We start from the raw sequence: 18,396 nt of genomic DNA, 5'->3' as shown, positions 1-18,396 counted from the left end.
CCACGCCTGTTCCTATCGGCTATCCGTGGCTGCTTATTCAATTTATTCGCAGCTAACCTCTTTCTCAGGGGCTGTTCCTCTATCCGCAACCTAAGGACGCGCTGTGTAGTGGTGATAGGCACCCACCCGTCCGATCTGGACGACAACGCCCAAGACCCGCTTAGGGTAGTGGCATTGTAACAGGATTTTTACACCTAGACACTAAAAAAACAAACTAGCAATACTAGAAATAAAATTATGTGTAATATATATATATATATATATATATATATATATATATATATATATATATATATATATATATATATATATATATATATATATATATATATATATATATATATATATATATATATATATATATATATATATATATATATATTATATATATATATATGTGTATAGAATGAAAGCTTCCGGGCCGAATCCTGGTTCGAAATGCAATCTTCTGGGCTTTTTGTTAGTTTCTGGGACGTCCCAGAAAAATTTTATCTGGAACGCAATATTCAGGGATCCCAGAAATATTTATAAGTAATTATGCAGGATCCCGGAAATATTTTGCATCATAATACGGGATCCCGGAAATATTTTGCATCATAATGCGGGATCCCGGAAACATTTTGCGTCATAATGCAGGATCCCAGAAAATGTTCTATACATATTATGTGGGATCCTCGAAAAGTAATTTTGTTATTTTCTAGGCTCCGATAACAGTTTCCGGGATAAAGAAGCCCATATATATATATATATATTTATATATTATATGGGCTTCTTTATCCCGGATATTATAGCTGAAATTTTCTGTGTAAAAAGTTTGATTGTCTATAGACATATACGCAAGTCTTCGTTGGATTTACGTACTCCCGCCTTTTTGGTCTTGATCATAGTTTTCTTTCTTCTTGACCAAACTACGGCGACTAACGGATTACAGGTATGTGTTTATTTATAATAATATACATTATTATTTAAATAATAAAAAAATCTATTTAGTTTCTGTCATGTTTTAAATATTTTATGCCTGATATGTATATAAAGTATAGTACTATATATACAGTACTATATATAGATTATTAGATTATCGTGCTAAAACAGTATTAGTATATTACTTTTATTGAATATTTATATTACAATTAGATATTGTTCTTGTAGACTACATTTTTACACTATTGAGAGTAAAAAATGGATGGTCCAAACCCTGAAGAGGAAATCGAAGAATTCGATCCTAACGATTATCAATCATTTGATTTAATTATTGACCATAACTCTGAAAAGGATGATAACATCAAATTTTACCTAAATGAGAATCAGTTATTTGACAATGAATCGTTCAAACAAAATATTTTACTCGATGCTACAGATGATGAAAAAGACACTAATAATAATGCAGATTTATATACGTCAGACTTTGAGGAACTAGACTCCGAAAGTATTATTGGTTCAGCGTACTATGAAAAAATAAATGATGATAATGATAAAACAGTAGTTGAAAATACTTTCATCGTTGGTGAGTACATCTATAATATAGAAAATATAATAAGGTATAAGGCATGATTATTATTTAATTTTTTATTGCTTACACCTCAAGTTTGATCTTGCCTGTGTTCTAATATACGTAAACTTAATTAAAAAAATTAAACATTTATAGCTGCATATAAAATTCATTGACAGATCTTTTTTAGTATAAAAAATATATAATAAGATATGTCATGATATTTATTTAACTTTTTAACCTTCCCATGTTCTACTATAAATATAACTTAATAATATAAAGAGCCTGTGTTCTAATTAAAAAAATATAATGTTAATAGCTGCATCAAAATAAATTCAACCGTACTAAATTATAGCTGCATTTAAAATTTATCGACACTAGTCCAATTAATAGTACAGTATACTCAAACAAATAATTTGAATGCTTGTATAAAAGTATTATTAAAACCTGTAATTAACGAAGTATTATTAAATATGGCCTAGTGTATTGTACTAAATATATTACAAGCCTAATGCGCCTTAAATTTAACATTGCCCGTGTTCTAATACAAGTAACCATGATTAAAATAATATAAAATTGATAGTTGCATACAAAATAATTTAACCGTACTAAATGATAGCTGTATTTAAAATTTATTTTACATTTATATTGTACAATAGTACAATATAATTAAACAAACAAATAATTTCAATGCTCGTCTATAAGTATTATTGAATCTTGTAACGAACAAAGTTATCAAATCTGTTCCAGTGCTGTACGTTATATATTACAAACCTTAAATAACTGATATTGTATTGAACAAATATACTGTTGATTATTCTGTATTCTGTCAAAATATTTTCAATGATTTGAAAAATTCAATAGCAATATTATACATTATTATTATTTTCTACATAAAATAAAAGTTCTTGAATATGACCCAATGTTGTACGCAATATATTATCTGTTTATGACATTATTATAGGTGTACAATATATGTGTATATATATCATTGGGCCATTTTTATTTAATATATTTACTTTGTTAAAGAAGCTACATATTCGTCTTAAATATTAATAAAAATTTCTATGCGGAATACATTGTTGCTGGAAACACGATTGATCCCATCAAACTCTATATGTTGAAAGTAATAACTAACTCGTTTATACTATATTCATTTTTTAATAAACAATAACTTTATTGATAATTCTCGAGCTGGATTAAACGTTGATTTAGAATTTCATCCAACAAATCTTTAATTGGAACCTTGTCGCATAAAATTTATTAATTACAATCTTATTGCTTAAAATTCTTAGTTATGAACATCCCACGTTAATATGTAAGTTTCATCCTGATTTTAGTATAACCTCAAACCTGAGAACTCAAAGTTATGACTTGATATCCAAGTAATTAGGCTGACTTTGGGTAATTTGTGACATCCTCGGAGCTTTAAAATGTAGAGCTTTAAAATGTATATAAAAACCTCGATCCTCAGAGCTCATAGAGTATATAGATTGATGTGTCAAAGTAACTGAGAATTTTTATAATTGACCTGTCAGATTCTGTAATTAACCTGAGACTTCATTTAAATATATCAGTTTATAGCACTGCGTGACTTAAACCCGCATTTAAGACACGCTTATCCGTGACTTAAACAGCTCATTATTTCACTGTGAAATAATGAATTTACCTAAGTTACAGTCCCGCAGTAAGATACAGCAAAGAGTAAAATCACTCGAATTATATGTTTCTAATCATGAGAATAAAAAAGGAAAGTAGAAAATCATGATAAATATCCTCAAAAAGCATTCGAAATTAAAAACCTCCTTATTATCATTTCAATATTTCTAGGTTAGTATTAACTGTTTCAAGTTGTCTACCCTGCATCCCGAGATGCATGCGACTTTTTTTTGGGAGGGAAATTCAAACTTGATTGTTTATTAAATTCAAATTTCATCTTTTTTTTAAACTTTTATTCTCATTTTTTTCTGCGTGCATAACAGTTTTGTTTGGCAAAAACTGTTGTCATTAGTTATTATCAGTTATTATCTGTTATATTCATTATTATATTTATTTAAGAAATGTAATATTTTGTATATGAAGATAACTGGGAAAAACTGTATAAAACTGAACAAAATTGAAAAAATTGAAAAAAACTGTAGGTAACTGTTATCTTTGTCTAAATTTTTCTACAGTTATTAACTGTTTTCTTCAGTTTTGTACTGTTTTTTGCACTATTTATTTCCGCTAGGGTCTCAAAATTCTTTTCATTTTAAGATATATGTTAAGCTAATACAAGTGACATTTTGCGCGCTTCGCGCGGGCAACTGCACTTTTATATTTTGATGCCTTTTGGACGTGTCTTAAATTTTGAGGTTAAAATTTCTCAAACAATTGAAGAAAATATTGTTTCAATCAATATCAAATTAAAATTTATTTATTAATATATTGTTTCATTATTAATTCAATTTGCTTTTATATCATAAATAACTTTGTAAAAATAAAATCTATTTTAATTCGTAAATACTTTCTAGATTTTGTATTTTCGCGCTCTTTTAAAAGCAACCAATCAAATCTCGTTTTAGTCGGCTTCACTTTTCTTGTATCTCTTTTTTAAGAAGGGATATTCCATGCATAATTCGTACTTTTGGCTAGGTGGCTGTCCCTTGGTATGAATACAATAAAACGTTTGGATCAGTAGGTACGCACATACAGATTTCGCGTCCAACACACCAAACTTTTTTAAGATTTTTTTCAGCGTACTCGGATTGATGATCAAACATCGTTTTCTCAGCACGCGTTCAATCTGCATATTTATAAATCGCATCATTAACTTAAACGTGTTTTTCAGACAATCTATCACTAGTGTTTTTAGCACTTCACTATTCCTCATAATTAAGTGGACAACTTTTTCTAAAACAGATTCAGGTACCTTCCCCAGATGAAATGGCAAGCAAAAAAATTTATCCACGTTTTTCAACTTCACGCTGGTCACACGATCGATCTGAATCATGTCTTGAAGTGCACGAGCTCCGACATATCCCAAACAATCATGCCATGTTTTTAAATCAGCCCGCGTTGACATGTCGATTTGCGATGTTTCTTTCGGTGACACCACGCGGACGAGCATTCGATAAATCGCGTTACCTTGATTTATACGCCGATAATAACCACAGCTTCGTCCTTCAACGATACTGTCACATGTTCATTGTCAATTCCAATAAAACAGCCTTTTTCCGCACACGCACCCATAGAAAGCAAATTTTCTTCATCTCTAGAACATTCTCCGAGAGGATAGGTCAATCTCTCTTTAAAAGCTAGTCGTAAAAGCATTCGAGTTTCTTGTTAAGGTGCACGAGCAGTGTCGTATGTTACCGTGAGCAGCTCTGGTTCTCCTCGATTGTTCGCTCTGGCGAAACTCTCTGCTAGATAGCGTAATCTGGACGTATCCGAACTTTCTTCATCTTTATCCCTACAAAGTCTGATGTGAAGAGATGCCGATACTGACGCCAGCGAGTGAAAACTTCGATAATCTCATGCTTATTCTTTCTTCTTCTTTTCCATTTTGTTGGACAGCCGTGACATAAAGGTACTGTATAGATAGGTGAGAGTATTCCCTGTTAGTTTCAACACAGTGTAGTGAGGTTGATAGAAGACGGCGAAGTCATCTGCAAGGTGGTTGTGCATTCTTCATATATCTCAACTTTTCGTAGACCTCCAGTTGCCGTAGAACACATTTGCTATCGTGAAAAGTCACTTTAATCTGGAATATTAAGTGATTTGATGTAATTTTTAAAGAAGTTAGTCAGATAATAGTACACAATAAAGCTGTTAACTCTGTTATCAGCTATCAACTGGTCTTTCTAAATTTTGTATCTATTATTTAAGGCCTATTTAATTGATCTGTCTACATATGAAGATGTGCAGTACCGGATTATCAAGACGTTATTGGTTTGTCTCTGTTTGAAAATATAACGAGGCAGCTGAGGACGGATTCTTAATAATCGATAGTGGTTCTTGTTACTCGCCGTCCTAGCGAGTCGTCTGAAACACTCAGCTGCCCCTTGATTTGCGCTGGCTAGCGCAGCTAATTGCAAGCGCGGCTCGCTCGTGCCCTCGAAGGGGTCAGGGTACCCTACGAATCAAAGCGCAAGAGAGAAGGCAAAAGATCAACAAACACAACAATAAGAAATACTTGGTGAAAATCGGGTACTTTCACAGTCTATTCTTAATCAAGCGAATCAGTTCCGCGGTAGTTGCTACTCTAATGAGTAGTGGCACGAATCGTAATCGATGATCCTCTTTCGAGGTGTCTGGCAAGATTGCGAGATGTCAAAACACAATACAGAAAATGGTGGACAATACAAAATCGCACGAGCACCCACAAAAAATTCGCACGCGCTAAGTTACCCCTCGTTTTTTTTGCTAGTCTAAGGTACTATGCCGCTGCCTGCCACCGCGCTCGCCGCTTTGTGCAACCGTCGTCTGCGACTCTTACGCAGTCGACAGCTATACAAGCCCCTTTGCGTGCATCAGCGAATCCACGAAGCTCCAATAGACTTGACGAGGTGGCACGAATCCACCATGGAAGTCGGATTCGAGGTACAGGGATCAGACCGAGGAGAAAGTTTAGCCATCTGGCATTGAGGGATTACTGCAACACATCGTCCCTTTTCAACCGGTCGCGCCACATCTTCTGCAACAGAATTTTGGTAGAGACGAGAACCACCGTCGAGAACTTGCAGGTGACTGGAAGACCCGCAAGTTTCTAAGCTGTCGAGCCATAGGGTCGTTATCAGCTCAATAGAGAATTATGTGGATGTAAGTTAAGCTCAATAGGACTTGTGCTGCTCTCAAAAATCATCATCTTCATTATAAGCTAACTATCTTAGGACTCTGAGCACGAACAACGGGGCGCAGCTGACTCTGTATGTTATACTAATATAGTAAGTAGCTGGTAATGTCTTCATAACCATCAGGCTCTACCCATAAAATACGTTGTAGACCAACTGCCTTGGGATCTACAAGGATCTTTAGTGACCCAACAGCACGCACGACATATCTCCTGAAACATCTCCTTTGCAACCCTCTTTGAACTAGCGCTTACAATCGACGTTGACGGCAGAAGATGTGCGGGTGCTGCTCACGTCTTCCAGACACCAACAGCGCTGTAACAGCTAGGCAAGAGGTCTTGTGGCACTGAGCTCGCAACTATTATGACATCTTCATACTTCGATTTAAAGTCGCCGTAGACTAGCCAGTCAAAAGAGCTGTTTTCAGCAGTAGGTGTTCTTGGTGTATGTTTTGGAACCTAGCACGAGATCAATATCACCTGGAGTAGTGAAGGAAGGATCAGCCAACCTGATATTGTCGAGATGATGCCAGTGGTCATGCTTCAGAAGGCCCCTCGGTGTAGTTAGAGCCAGGCTGGGCAACAACAGGGCGGTAATCGTTAAAGTTCGAGCCTCTTTATCCGTGAGGAAGAAGTAATATGAAGGTTGAACTTGTAACGGTGTCAAAGATGCAACTACTGATGCGACCAAATAACTTTGGATCCTAAATCAACTAAGGCACGAGCTTGAACCAGCCAGCCATCACGTCGTCATATTAAAACCAAACCGGACGTGAAGAGAGCTAGTCAATCTGATGAATTGGCAACATTTTGTGGGAAAGTCTCAGTATCTAGAGATGAGATGCTGAAACGCTCTTTTCAAAGCGCTCGCTATGTAGCAAGCTGCGTTGATGCTGATTACATTCTCGGCAATTGTACAGAGATGGAAAGTTGCTCGTTGAGTATCCCACTGCAAGTCAGTTAAGACCCGATGTTGATCATCACAGACTGGTCACTTGATTTCAGCACTGGCCATGGTGAGGACTTTTCAGCTCCGTGCCTATATCGAAACGCCTTTGGAGCCTGCGTTTCGGCGACCTTCCATTCTCTTCGCAGCAAAAAAGACGAACTACTGATCCCAATATTTAACAGCTGCTTCAACAACCAAGTTTTGACCCATCAGGTTAACCCTCCACTAAGGATGATCCTGGCCGGCAGCATTAACTCAAGCAGAGGCTTTCCTTACTAGATTCTATGGGTATAACCTGTTACCGAGGTTGCTTCCGGGTCGCGGATGCTATCACAATCTGCCACTCAGAATGCCGATCTGGACCCAGAACTTGCACTTTTATCGCTTATTATCCTGTAATTTTCCTACCTTTATTATGAAATTTTGTAAGACAGTGTCGCACGATTCAAAATGCGCAACTTCCCATTCACTCTAGATACATAACAAAGGGCCTTTACCTGCACTTGTCAAAAAAGCATAGTGTGTAACATGAAGGGGGGGGGAGGGGTAAGGCACAATTTCTGTAGCTCGGGTTAGTTTTAAGCAGGAAATGGAGTCGAGATCGCCCTTGCAAGAAATAGCCCTTCACCCTAGCTGCATAGTTCCTATCTGTTTTTCTTTTTTTCCATTTTATTGCATGTTGTCATTTTAAAGTATTAACTTCGAACGTGATTTAATTTATACATACAAATTTATAAATTGATAAACATTGAATATAATTAATTTTTATAGGTTGTAACGAAAATGAAGTTGAAGATTCAGCAAACTCCGATGAAACTTGCAAATATCTCAACTCAGAGCAAGACCGTCTTCATGGTAATTATTTTTATTTTAAGCATGCTACTATAGGAGGATCAGAACTTATGACAGAACAAAATAAAGTTCGCGACAAAAAACCATTTTCAATTAATTAGTTCATAGTTTTTTCCAATTTAAAATATTGTTACAAAAATAAATCAAGTTAAATGACGTAACACTAGTACAGTATACTTTCAAGATATCATGTACAATGTAAAATCTTTATAGAATAAATACAAATTTCTAAATTTGAAAAATTTTCAATTGATTGCGAACTTTGGTAACGACTAAAAAACTAAGCCGTTCACTGAGATATTGTTATTGAAAAGCGTTGACTGAAATTTGTTTATGGAAGTATATGAACGGTCCTCGTAAGTTCTGACCTTCCCTAAAAAGAATAAATATTTATATACATATATTTCATGAGTAATTTCGAAACATGATTTTTTTTATATAGAGCACAGTAATGATTCGTCACAAATAAATAATTGGAATGTAGAATCTTGCAATAATTCACCAGAAATTTGCAGAGTTAATGAGCATTCTAGCTTTAATTTGAGTGGCAAATTCAGCCATCATTCAAATGAAATATCTAGACTGGACCAATCAAAGTTAGAATTATTTTTATCAAATTCAAATCGAAGTGACTGTTCAGATGAAGAAAATGCAGGTAATAATAAATATTCGTATGTTATAATAACATAATCCTACCATTGACAAACCTTGCAAATATACTCTAAACGACATTCTTTAAATCTATCTATTCAATCATCATACCGTAGCTCCTAATAAAGACTAACACACACTGCAGATTGAGTAATAGAATCTCTAATTCCATTGCACACCCAAATCATTATATATTAATATACACATCTCACACATAAACTTATAAAATAATAACTTTTTATCTACATATCCATATTTTTTTTTCATTTTTCAGATGAATATTTGACGAATATAAAAAGCGATTTTGCGTTACCTCCAATCAAAAAAAGAAAATTTGAACGGGCATCAATGATACCTGAAGATGATCCGAATTCCTCGGGATCTGAATACCAACCATCCAATGAAGATTACTTAGATGACTCAGATAGTGACTTGACCGACTTTAATGCAGAATTTGAAAAATCGAAGAAATCCCATAAGACGGAACGTCTTACGAAAAGAAAAGTAGTTTCAAAAGTCAATAACTCAAGGGTTCATAAACCAATATCATTTGAATCAAATGAATTAAATTCAGATGTGGATGTACCGTCAAAAATAGAGGCTCCTCATACCGAAACAAAAAAACCTGCAAAGCGAAAAAAATTTTTATTTGAACTATATTCTACCACAAACCGAGTATCTGAGAAAGAAAAAGAAATAAATATAAATAATTGTGAACCAACTACGACTGATTTACCTCAAACTAATTCTGAATATAAAGAAAAAGAAAATGAAGAACAAAATGATCAAAATGAAAGTAATAGAGGATGTGAAACATCTACAGTTAATTTTCGTTCATCTACATTTGTCGAAAACACAACAAATGTTCCGCCACCTAACAAGAATGTTAATTCATTAAAGCGTAAACGCAACACCATCGAAGACTTAGATTTTCCTACACAAACAATAGGTTTTTCCGATGAAGGTGGAACTTTTTATTACAAACTAAATTGCTGTTGTTTTTGTCATAGCCTAGAATTGAGAGTGGATCGACATTATAAAACCCACCACCCTGAAGAGCAAGAAGTGCAATTTTTAATTCATTGCAAATCCGCTGCAGAAAGAAGAGTTAAGTATAAAGAGCTGCGTTTACGTGGGAATGATTATTACAATAATGACAGAACAATTAATCCTAAAGGAATAATCATTTGCTCGCGGAGAATTTCTCGTCCAAAAATGATTGAGAAACAGAAATTGTTACAAACAGAATCTCAGAGCAATGAAGAAGTTTCCACAGATAATATACCTGCAAAGCAAGAGAATACAATGAAGAGCTCTATTACAACTACAACTGATATGACTGCATCTTCAATATCAGGAGTATTCAAATTGAAATGCGCTGTTTGTAATATATGGGTTGTACCTCAAAATTTGCGAAATCATTATAGATCAGCTCATTATACTATGGGAGATCGTAATTCTAAGCAAATTTTAAAGGAAGCAAAACGTTGCATGTTAGCCGTGCACCCAAAAACAGACCCACGAGTGAAAGATCATATTTTTGCAAAAATAAGAGATCCTGTAGTTTCAGCTTTAGTGAGGCAAGACATTCTTATTGTTTTATTTGCTAACAAATTCGCAGATAAATTTTCGAATACTAAACAACTTGATATGGTCAGAGGTTACGTTCGTCTTATTGCGAAATTCATGTTGGAGATGAAAAACTTGTGCCCCGAATTAGAAGATTTTAAAATGGTCTTTAGACCTCAATATTGGGATAGTGTTATTGAAGCCATGAGAAAAGTTAGTGATTATGATGCAGCAACTCAACGTTTTGGCATAACATATAATGCTGAAACATTACCTCTTCTTTTTCGCAAATGTTTTAAAATTTTACGACACTTCTTCGTTACTGTCAAAGATACTGAAAACATTCAAAATTTGAATGATTTTATAGCCATCTTTGACGACGATATTCAGAATGCAATACTTATCAAGGCATACCTCTCAAGAAAAGAATTGAATCGTCATACGAATGATAAACCACTGCCACCATCTAACGACATAGTTATCTTCAGAGAATTCTTGAATGTACTTAGGGAACAGACCTTAGATAAAGTAAAGGAAACTAACGTGATGACCTATGAACAATATTATATACTCACAGTGTGCGTTGCATTGCTCATCGAAAGTTTCAATCGTCGACGCAACGGGGAAGTTGCTAGAGTCCTTTTAAAAGATTTTGAATCTATTAAACAAGCAGACGAAAATTGTGAGTTCTTTAAACAGTTGACTGAGGAAGAGAAGGAGGAACGTTTAGCATTCTACAGAATGGATATTTTGGGAAAACGATACGATGGTAAAGGATCTTTGTACATGGATAATTTAGATTATGATTGTTTAAAATTATTGGTAAAACATAGGAAGTCATTTAATATTTCTTCGACTAATGCTTATTTATTTGCCATAAAAAATGGACGAGATAATGTAGAGAGATATGTAGATTTGTACGATTCAATGTGCCGGTTCACAAAAAAATGCAATGATGAATATAAACCAATTAATCACAAAGCAATACGTGCTACTGCACTGCGTAAGCATGCAGCCACTGTAAATGGTGTAATAGATGATGGGAAGAACACTCAAATGTGTGCAGAGCTCTTAGGACACTCTGAACAAATGCAGAAATCAAAATACAAGAGGGTCGTCGATAAACAAGATGTTGCGAATGTCAATTTCCTTAAAAGGATCAACAGCACAAACTACGAATCACCCATTAGAAATAAACATCAATCTCAAAAACCCCCGCTACCATCCCTGGATAGTTCCAACGATGATGTACAGGAATCAATCGTTTCAGGTGAGATTAAATATTTCGTTAGATAACTTTTCTTCCACATGCGAGTCTCTCTCTCTCTCTCTCTCTCTCTCTCTCTCTCTGTCTCTCTGTCTCTCTGTCTCTCTCTCTCTCTCTCTCTCTCTCTCTCTCTCTCTCTCTCTGTCTCTCTCTCTCTCTGTCTGTCTCTCTGTCTCTCTGTCTCTCTGTCTGTCTCTCTCTCTCTCTCTGTCTCTCTCTCTCTCTCTGTCTCTCTCTCTCTCTCTCTCTCTCTCTCTCTCTCTCTCTCTCTCTGTCCTCTCTCTCCTCTCTCTCTCTCTCTCTCTCTCTCTCTCTCTCTCTCTCACACACGTACACTTGCCTCTTCTCTCTGGCTCTCACACGCTTTCGCGGTAGCCGTCCAGCGGCTCGTCGTCCCAGTACAAGGCACCTAGACGACTCGCAACGCTGTCGTTTTGCTCGCTCAAGGTTCACGCACACTACAAATATTCACTATGGCCGTCTTCTCTCGCACCGGGGGCTGGTTGGTTCCTGTTGTCCGGCAGCACCCTGCTGACGAAGTTGGAGCTGGCTAGGCTTCCCCGATGCTCGAAGTTGTCCTCTCGTCCCCGCCTCTGCTATGACTGCACCGGCTGCTGTCTCGGCGGCACACCCGCCGACACTGCTCGTGCTTGTTGGCATCACGTCGTACCCGCACCCACTATTAACACGTTCCTGTGCAGACTCTCCACACCCGCACGTGCTCGTCTCACTTGTGAGCACAACTCCAATTCCTATCTCGTTGACCACCTCCGTCGCCAACAAAAATCGGGAAGGAACTCGCGCATTTGCGCTCGCGCAAAATCTCCTTCTTTTGCAAGCGGCAACGTCGATTCCAACGGGCCCTCACTATTAAGCGCGCCGCATTGGTTCGAAAGTCCGCGCGGACTACCGAGCCACACATCTACGCTATCTGATTGACTCAGCTCGCGCGACATCGGTAACGGCTTCTCTCCTGTACTCAGAATCAAGCTAGAGACGGCGGCCGCTGATGACAAACAGCACAACAACATTCGGACTCGCCGCATCTATCGATATTTTCGATGGATGTGACTGCAACGCACCGCGTCGCATGTCTCTCTTCACATACACTCTATAGTGCGCTCCCAGCTCGGCGCTTGATAATCTTTTTTGGCTTCTCCAGTTCATTGTATTTTTTAATTGGTCTAAAATCGGTAATTGGTCTATAATGACGCTTAATTGATCAGTTTTTATTTATTTTTCCATCAGTGTTTGATTTATTATTCTAAATTTTAAGTTAACATAAAAATAAACTTGATAATAATGCACTTTATTTTTAGATCGTAAAACCGGAGCATGGGATCACGACGAGTGCGCTGCTTTTCGTGAAGTATTCAAGCCACATTTATCATCTCGAAGAACTCCATCTTCACCAGAAATTCGACAAGCACGATCCTCAAACAGATATTTAGGTCAAAGAAGTCTGGCGCAGATATCTGCTAGATTTTATAATATCTATGCTGGTAAATTAAAAAAGTTTTAAATTTACCTCAGATAAATAATTAAAGATTTTATTTTAAACATTATGTTTTTTAAAAACAATTTATACGTTTATGAATATAATAATCAAAAAGAGATTTTAAAAGTCTAAACTATGTAGTACTCCAAATGAGTATTAATTGATTGTGATATAGTCGTACTAATATTTATAAAATCATAAAAAATTATGAAACTTTTTTGTTTTAAAAGTGGTACAAGCTATGTACAAGTATTACATTCAATATAGAACTTTAAATATGTTTTATTGAATTGTGATTTATAAGGCTATGCATGTATGTAGAATCATACAAACATAATTTTTTTTTTAAAGTTTAGAATATAAGTATTACATTGAATCTACTCTTAAAAAATTATATTAAAAAACATGCTTATAAATATGTTTATAAATATTGTAAATGATCAAAGAGAGATTTTATAATTCTATAACAAAAGCTATGTAGTACTTCAAATGACTGTGATTTGATTGTGATATAGTCTCACTAATATTTATAAAATCATAAGAAAAAAATTAAACTTTTGTTATACAAGTTATGTACAAGTATTAGATTTAATATGGTACCTTAAATAACTTATTTATTTATGATTTAGTAGACTATGTATATGTAGAATTATATGAAAAAAATAACATTTTATTTATTTAACAGTTGTTTAAAATTTAAGTATTACATTGAATAATATTAAAAAACTTTAGTTCTGAACAAATCAATGTATATTGTTTTATTTATATAAAATGCAAATAATATATATAATAAATGCAAAATTCAAACAATTGTTCATTTACCTTTTTTATGACTTTTTCCAGAATTTGTATAGTTAGCAAGGCAGTGTACTATCTAACAACCAGTGATTTATTTAACACCCAGTACACATTGAAACTTGTGGCTTTCTGTGAGCCGCGAAAGCGAACTCCGTTTCTTCCTACCATCCTTCGCATCACCAACTCCTTGTATATCCGCGCAGACGGGCCGTCGCGGCTCTGGGCACCAGGTACCGGAGTTCCAGAGATCCCACGATCTCTTTTATTAATAACTTCGACGCGAGTAAGGATTGGGGCAAAGCTATTGAGCTCGGCTAACTCAAGAGGAGAAAATCTAATGAGATGGGGATTAGGGTCGAGGCCTCGCAATGCTTGAATTACTCTTTACTTGATTTCATTTGTTAATTAACAATGTCTCTTAATTTTCACAATAAAGTGGCCCTGCTACTCGCGAAACCCCTGCGCAGGGCCCCCTTGACGGGGCTTGCCAACGCTCGCGCGCTATCACGAGTAGACGGACGAGGTCGCCGCTATTTCGCATCCGGCCCTGCAAGTCTCATGAGTCTCCGGTTTCTTCATTTTGATCGAGAATCCTCCTCGCTCCCATCGGACGATCGACGCCGCCACCACGTTCGTCAACGCAATGTCCGCCAACTCGCCATGCAGACGAGAGGACCGCCTTGCCCTTCCATGTACCTATATGCCGGGAGCACGTCGCGTCCGTCTCTTTTTGCTCTCGTGAGTCCTAGGATTCCTAAAATCCAACTGCATTCGTTAATTCTATCTACCGAGGTTCGCGCGCTTACCCTCGTTCTCTAGCGTGCCGGTCACAACTACTGCGTGATCCCGTCACGACTACTGCGGTAAACGCCACACTACCTACTATGCCGGATTGCTACGTGCGACCTAACGCCGCCATTCTTTATAATATAATTTTAATTAGCCCCACTGAAACTGAATCTAATTTCATAATCGATTAATAATTAATAATTATTAATCGAGCTTATTCATAATAAAATCTTAAACTATGAAATAAACTTACGTTTGCTATTTAGGGTATAATTACGGGAGCTGACGGACATAACAATATTTCGGAACGAGTGTAGTAATTAGAATGCAATATGGGAGAGGCTACGGTAACTGGAGGATACGATAGAACAAGATTGCGATAGTTGGGATAACAATAACGAGAGAATACGATAATTGTAGTTACGGAAGCGATAAAGTACGATAGTTGTGACGACGATAAAGGGAGGTTTATGTTAGTCGGGATACGGTCGCGAGAGACTAATGATAGCCAGTATAGTGGTAATGAGTACGATAATTAAGAGATTAGGGTGGCAAGAGGGTTCGATAGTTGGGGTTAGCGGTAGCTGGGGATTACGATAGTTGTGGTTAGCGACAGTTGGGGGTCAACGATATTTGGAATTAACGGTATTTACTGTAATTGTCGATTAACGGTAATTGCGATAGCTGGGATTAGGGTAATTACGAAACAGGATTGCAATAACTGAGGATTACAGTAATTACGATAGTTAAGGATTAGTGATAACGAGAGTGAATTTGGTATACAAGTCTATTCGCGAGACGTCACAGTACTCGTCCAGCCGCTCTTATGCGACCTAATATTAATACTCGCGAATGCCAACGCACGGCATACATTTCACCCGAGACACATCCGCTCGCGAAAATATACAAAAAGACTTATAAATAGCTATATTGTTCGGTGTGAAGTCTGAGGCGACAATGGCACCCTACTAAACTTACGTGATTAAATACGTGATCAATCACGTGTTAAATGACGTGATATTATCGTTAAATTATTTACGTGATTAATCACGCAACTAATCACGTTACTTACTTACAATAATTTTACTAAATAAAATTATTAAAAACGCTAAATAGACTGAACAATTCTTGAGGGTGCTGCTGTAAATGGGGTGTGCAGCAACTGTATGGTCAGTTTTGCACGGTAGCTCTCCCAATTTTGTAGCGCGGCGTGACTGTCGACTTATAAAAGTTTACGCACTCACGAAATTTGTTAGTTGCTGTCCCGCGTATTTAGTGCAGCAGCAGCATCATGCCGGGACAGCTGCTGTACAATTTTTGCGCAGCTGTTGTACAAAAACTTATCGTCGATGAGAAAATCACTTTTGCACGGCATTTATGCATCACTGTATAGCAGCTCCCTCAAGAATTTCTGTGTGTGTAAGTAGAATGCCCTATTTAGCTGATACCACCCGGATGGTAACACCTAAATTGGGCATCCTACTTTAGAATTGTGAATGGTTGATTGTGAAATCACAATATTGAATTGTTAACTATGAGATGACAAACAGAATAGACTATTGTATAAGGTTTCTTGCCCAAATCTAACATTTTCTCTTATCGTAAATTAGGAGATCAAAGACCAAATCGAATGATGTACGTCAATCACCATGCCTAAAATGTAATCGTGAAAATGGTTATATCAGGCCGTAAAAAACTAAATGAGCACTATACATATCTGGTTGTTGATCTTACATAGATTTTCAATTAAATTAAATCAAAATGGTCAATTATATATCTTCTTGGTCTTTGCAAGGTTAGGATAACAGAACATAAGTTTAGCTATAAACATTCAGTAATCTTTTGTTCTGTTAATCGGCAGATGAAAATCATATTAGAACAGTGTATAATACACATAGCCAAAAATAATATCAGTAATGTTACAAATTATGAGATGAAAAACAAAACAATACTGTATGTCTGCTTTTTTAATCACCTTGTTACTAAGATTACTGGAATCGTTGTCGCTAGGTACGTATACACGGCTCCGATAAGTTTCTCATTTGCCAAATATTTAAAGAGAAGCTTATTAAATGCAGGCGATTTAGAGGTATGCCCTGTTATATTGCTATTGTGATAACCCAGTTAATGATTATTTGTACTAGTTAATGATCCTCTGTACTCTTACACGGTTCTACATTGCTGTAAATTACCTAGTGACCTTCACTGCCAATACGTTTCATGCAATTGATATCAAATACGACGTATGGGTTGGCCTTTAATCACCTAGTTTACTGTAAGAAAACAATATCGACTTTAGGCTAGAAGCCCCATACAGTGACCGGTTTCGTTTTTTATCTCGCGGTTGATTGTGAAATAACAATATCAAATTGTTAACTACGAGTTGACAAAAATAGGAAACTGTATGAGTTTTTTTGCCTAAATTCAACATTCTTCTCTTATCGTCAATTTGGAAATCACATACCAAACTGTACGGTGTACGTTAAATACTGCCTAAAATCTTATCATGAAAACGACGCTTGTTTACGACTTCCGGAAAATCTCTCTGTCGAGTACATAACTAAAAGAGAAAAATTCATTGTTTTCTGCCGATCAGTGGCGGTGGACAGGTGAAGTAACTGAGACTCGTTTGCAGCTGTGGTAGTTTAGTTTATACGAGAAGTTATATACCTTCGTCTCCTATACATTGTACCGTAGCAAGCCACTGCACGTTACAAGCGAGTGTGCGATCGCGGCGCCCTTTTGGGGGCGATAAAGGAAGTTTTTTATCTCTCCCGTACGGTTGCAGCGATAAGATGCCGAAAGATACTTTTGCGTACCATAAGCCGGAGAATCCTTATCGCCATAATTACGTGCTACTGGGCTGCTGCTTTAGGCCAGGCAAATGAGACGGTTATTGTGCGCGCACTGTGTATCCGCGGCTTTCGTGGTGATCAAAAGGCTGTCAAGCATAACGGCCTGTTGCCGTGAGCAAAAAAAGAATGACGTTAAGTTACTGAATTGAATATTTAGGTTGATTGCGGCCGGTTTAGTATCTCTCGTATTTGAATCTATCGTCACCTCATCTCTCCTTATGAAATGCTCTTATTACTTGATACCCACGTATCTACATTTCTTGTATCTACAGCTGATCCCGTCTCCTCAGATCTAGTCGTAATTATATAATATTCATATTAAGCAATGATTACTGTAAGTTTAAGGCAGTAGATTAAGTAAATAATCATAATAATCGAAAATTAAAGAGTGTGTTATGTTCGCCCTTGGTTCTTTGGTAAAGTGTGTGCCGGAAGCGTAACGTTAATATGTGTTGAACGGAATATTCAAGAATTTGCGTCGGCGTTTAAAACGAATAGGGAATTACTAGCACTTCGATGCCAGGAGATCTGATCATGGCAGCCCACCGCAGCGTATGGATTGCGATTGGGATTGCGATAACCCAGAAACACATCTTACAAACCAGAAGTTTTCCATAGGTTCCAGTAGGTTTCAACATTAGTGCGATGTTCTCGAATACACATAAAACATACGCATACTTCGGAGAAGGGGGGGTCACGTGCCGATCACCGGGAGTCGGGGATCGATAAAATTATTGACGCGCGTATAGGTCTCGCGCAGCGAGGTTACGAGGATGCTCGATGATAGCCGAAGGGCTGTTCGCGTGCTGTCGGTGCTTGATGCGTGTAATGTGTGTGTGTTTCACTGT

General features: G+C 36.6%; 1 protein-coding gene across 1 annotated transcript; it reads left to right on the top strand.

The window, feature by feature from the left end:
* Positions 1-784: 784 nt before the first annotated feature.
* On the top strand, positions 785-13,916 carry LOC103315633. The gene is made up of 6 exons (XM_016987346.3): positions 785-931; positions 1,150-1,504; positions 8,041-8,124; positions 8,564-8,776; positions 9,047-11,611; positions 12,928-13,916. Exons 2-6 carry the CDS (start codon positions 1,180-1,182, stop codon positions 13,128-13,130), a joined length of 3,390 nt encoding a protein of 1,129 aa, XP_016842835.1. The 5' UTR covers positions 785-931; positions 1,150-1,179; the 3' UTR covers positions 13,131-13,916.
* Positions 13,917-18,396: the final 4,480 nt, after the last annotated feature.

This window comes from Nasonia vitripennis, assembly GCF_009193385.2.
Source record: "Nasonia vitripennis strain AsymCx chromosome 2 unlocalized genomic scaffold, Nvit_psr_1.1 chr2_random0009, whole genome shotgun sequence".
Lineage (NCBI taxonomy): Eukaryota > Metazoa > Arthropoda > Insecta > Hymenoptera > Pteromalidae > Nasonia > Nasonia vitripennis.
Note: the sequence above shows the minus strand (reverse complement) of the source record. Positions and strands in the feature narration are given on the sequence as shown.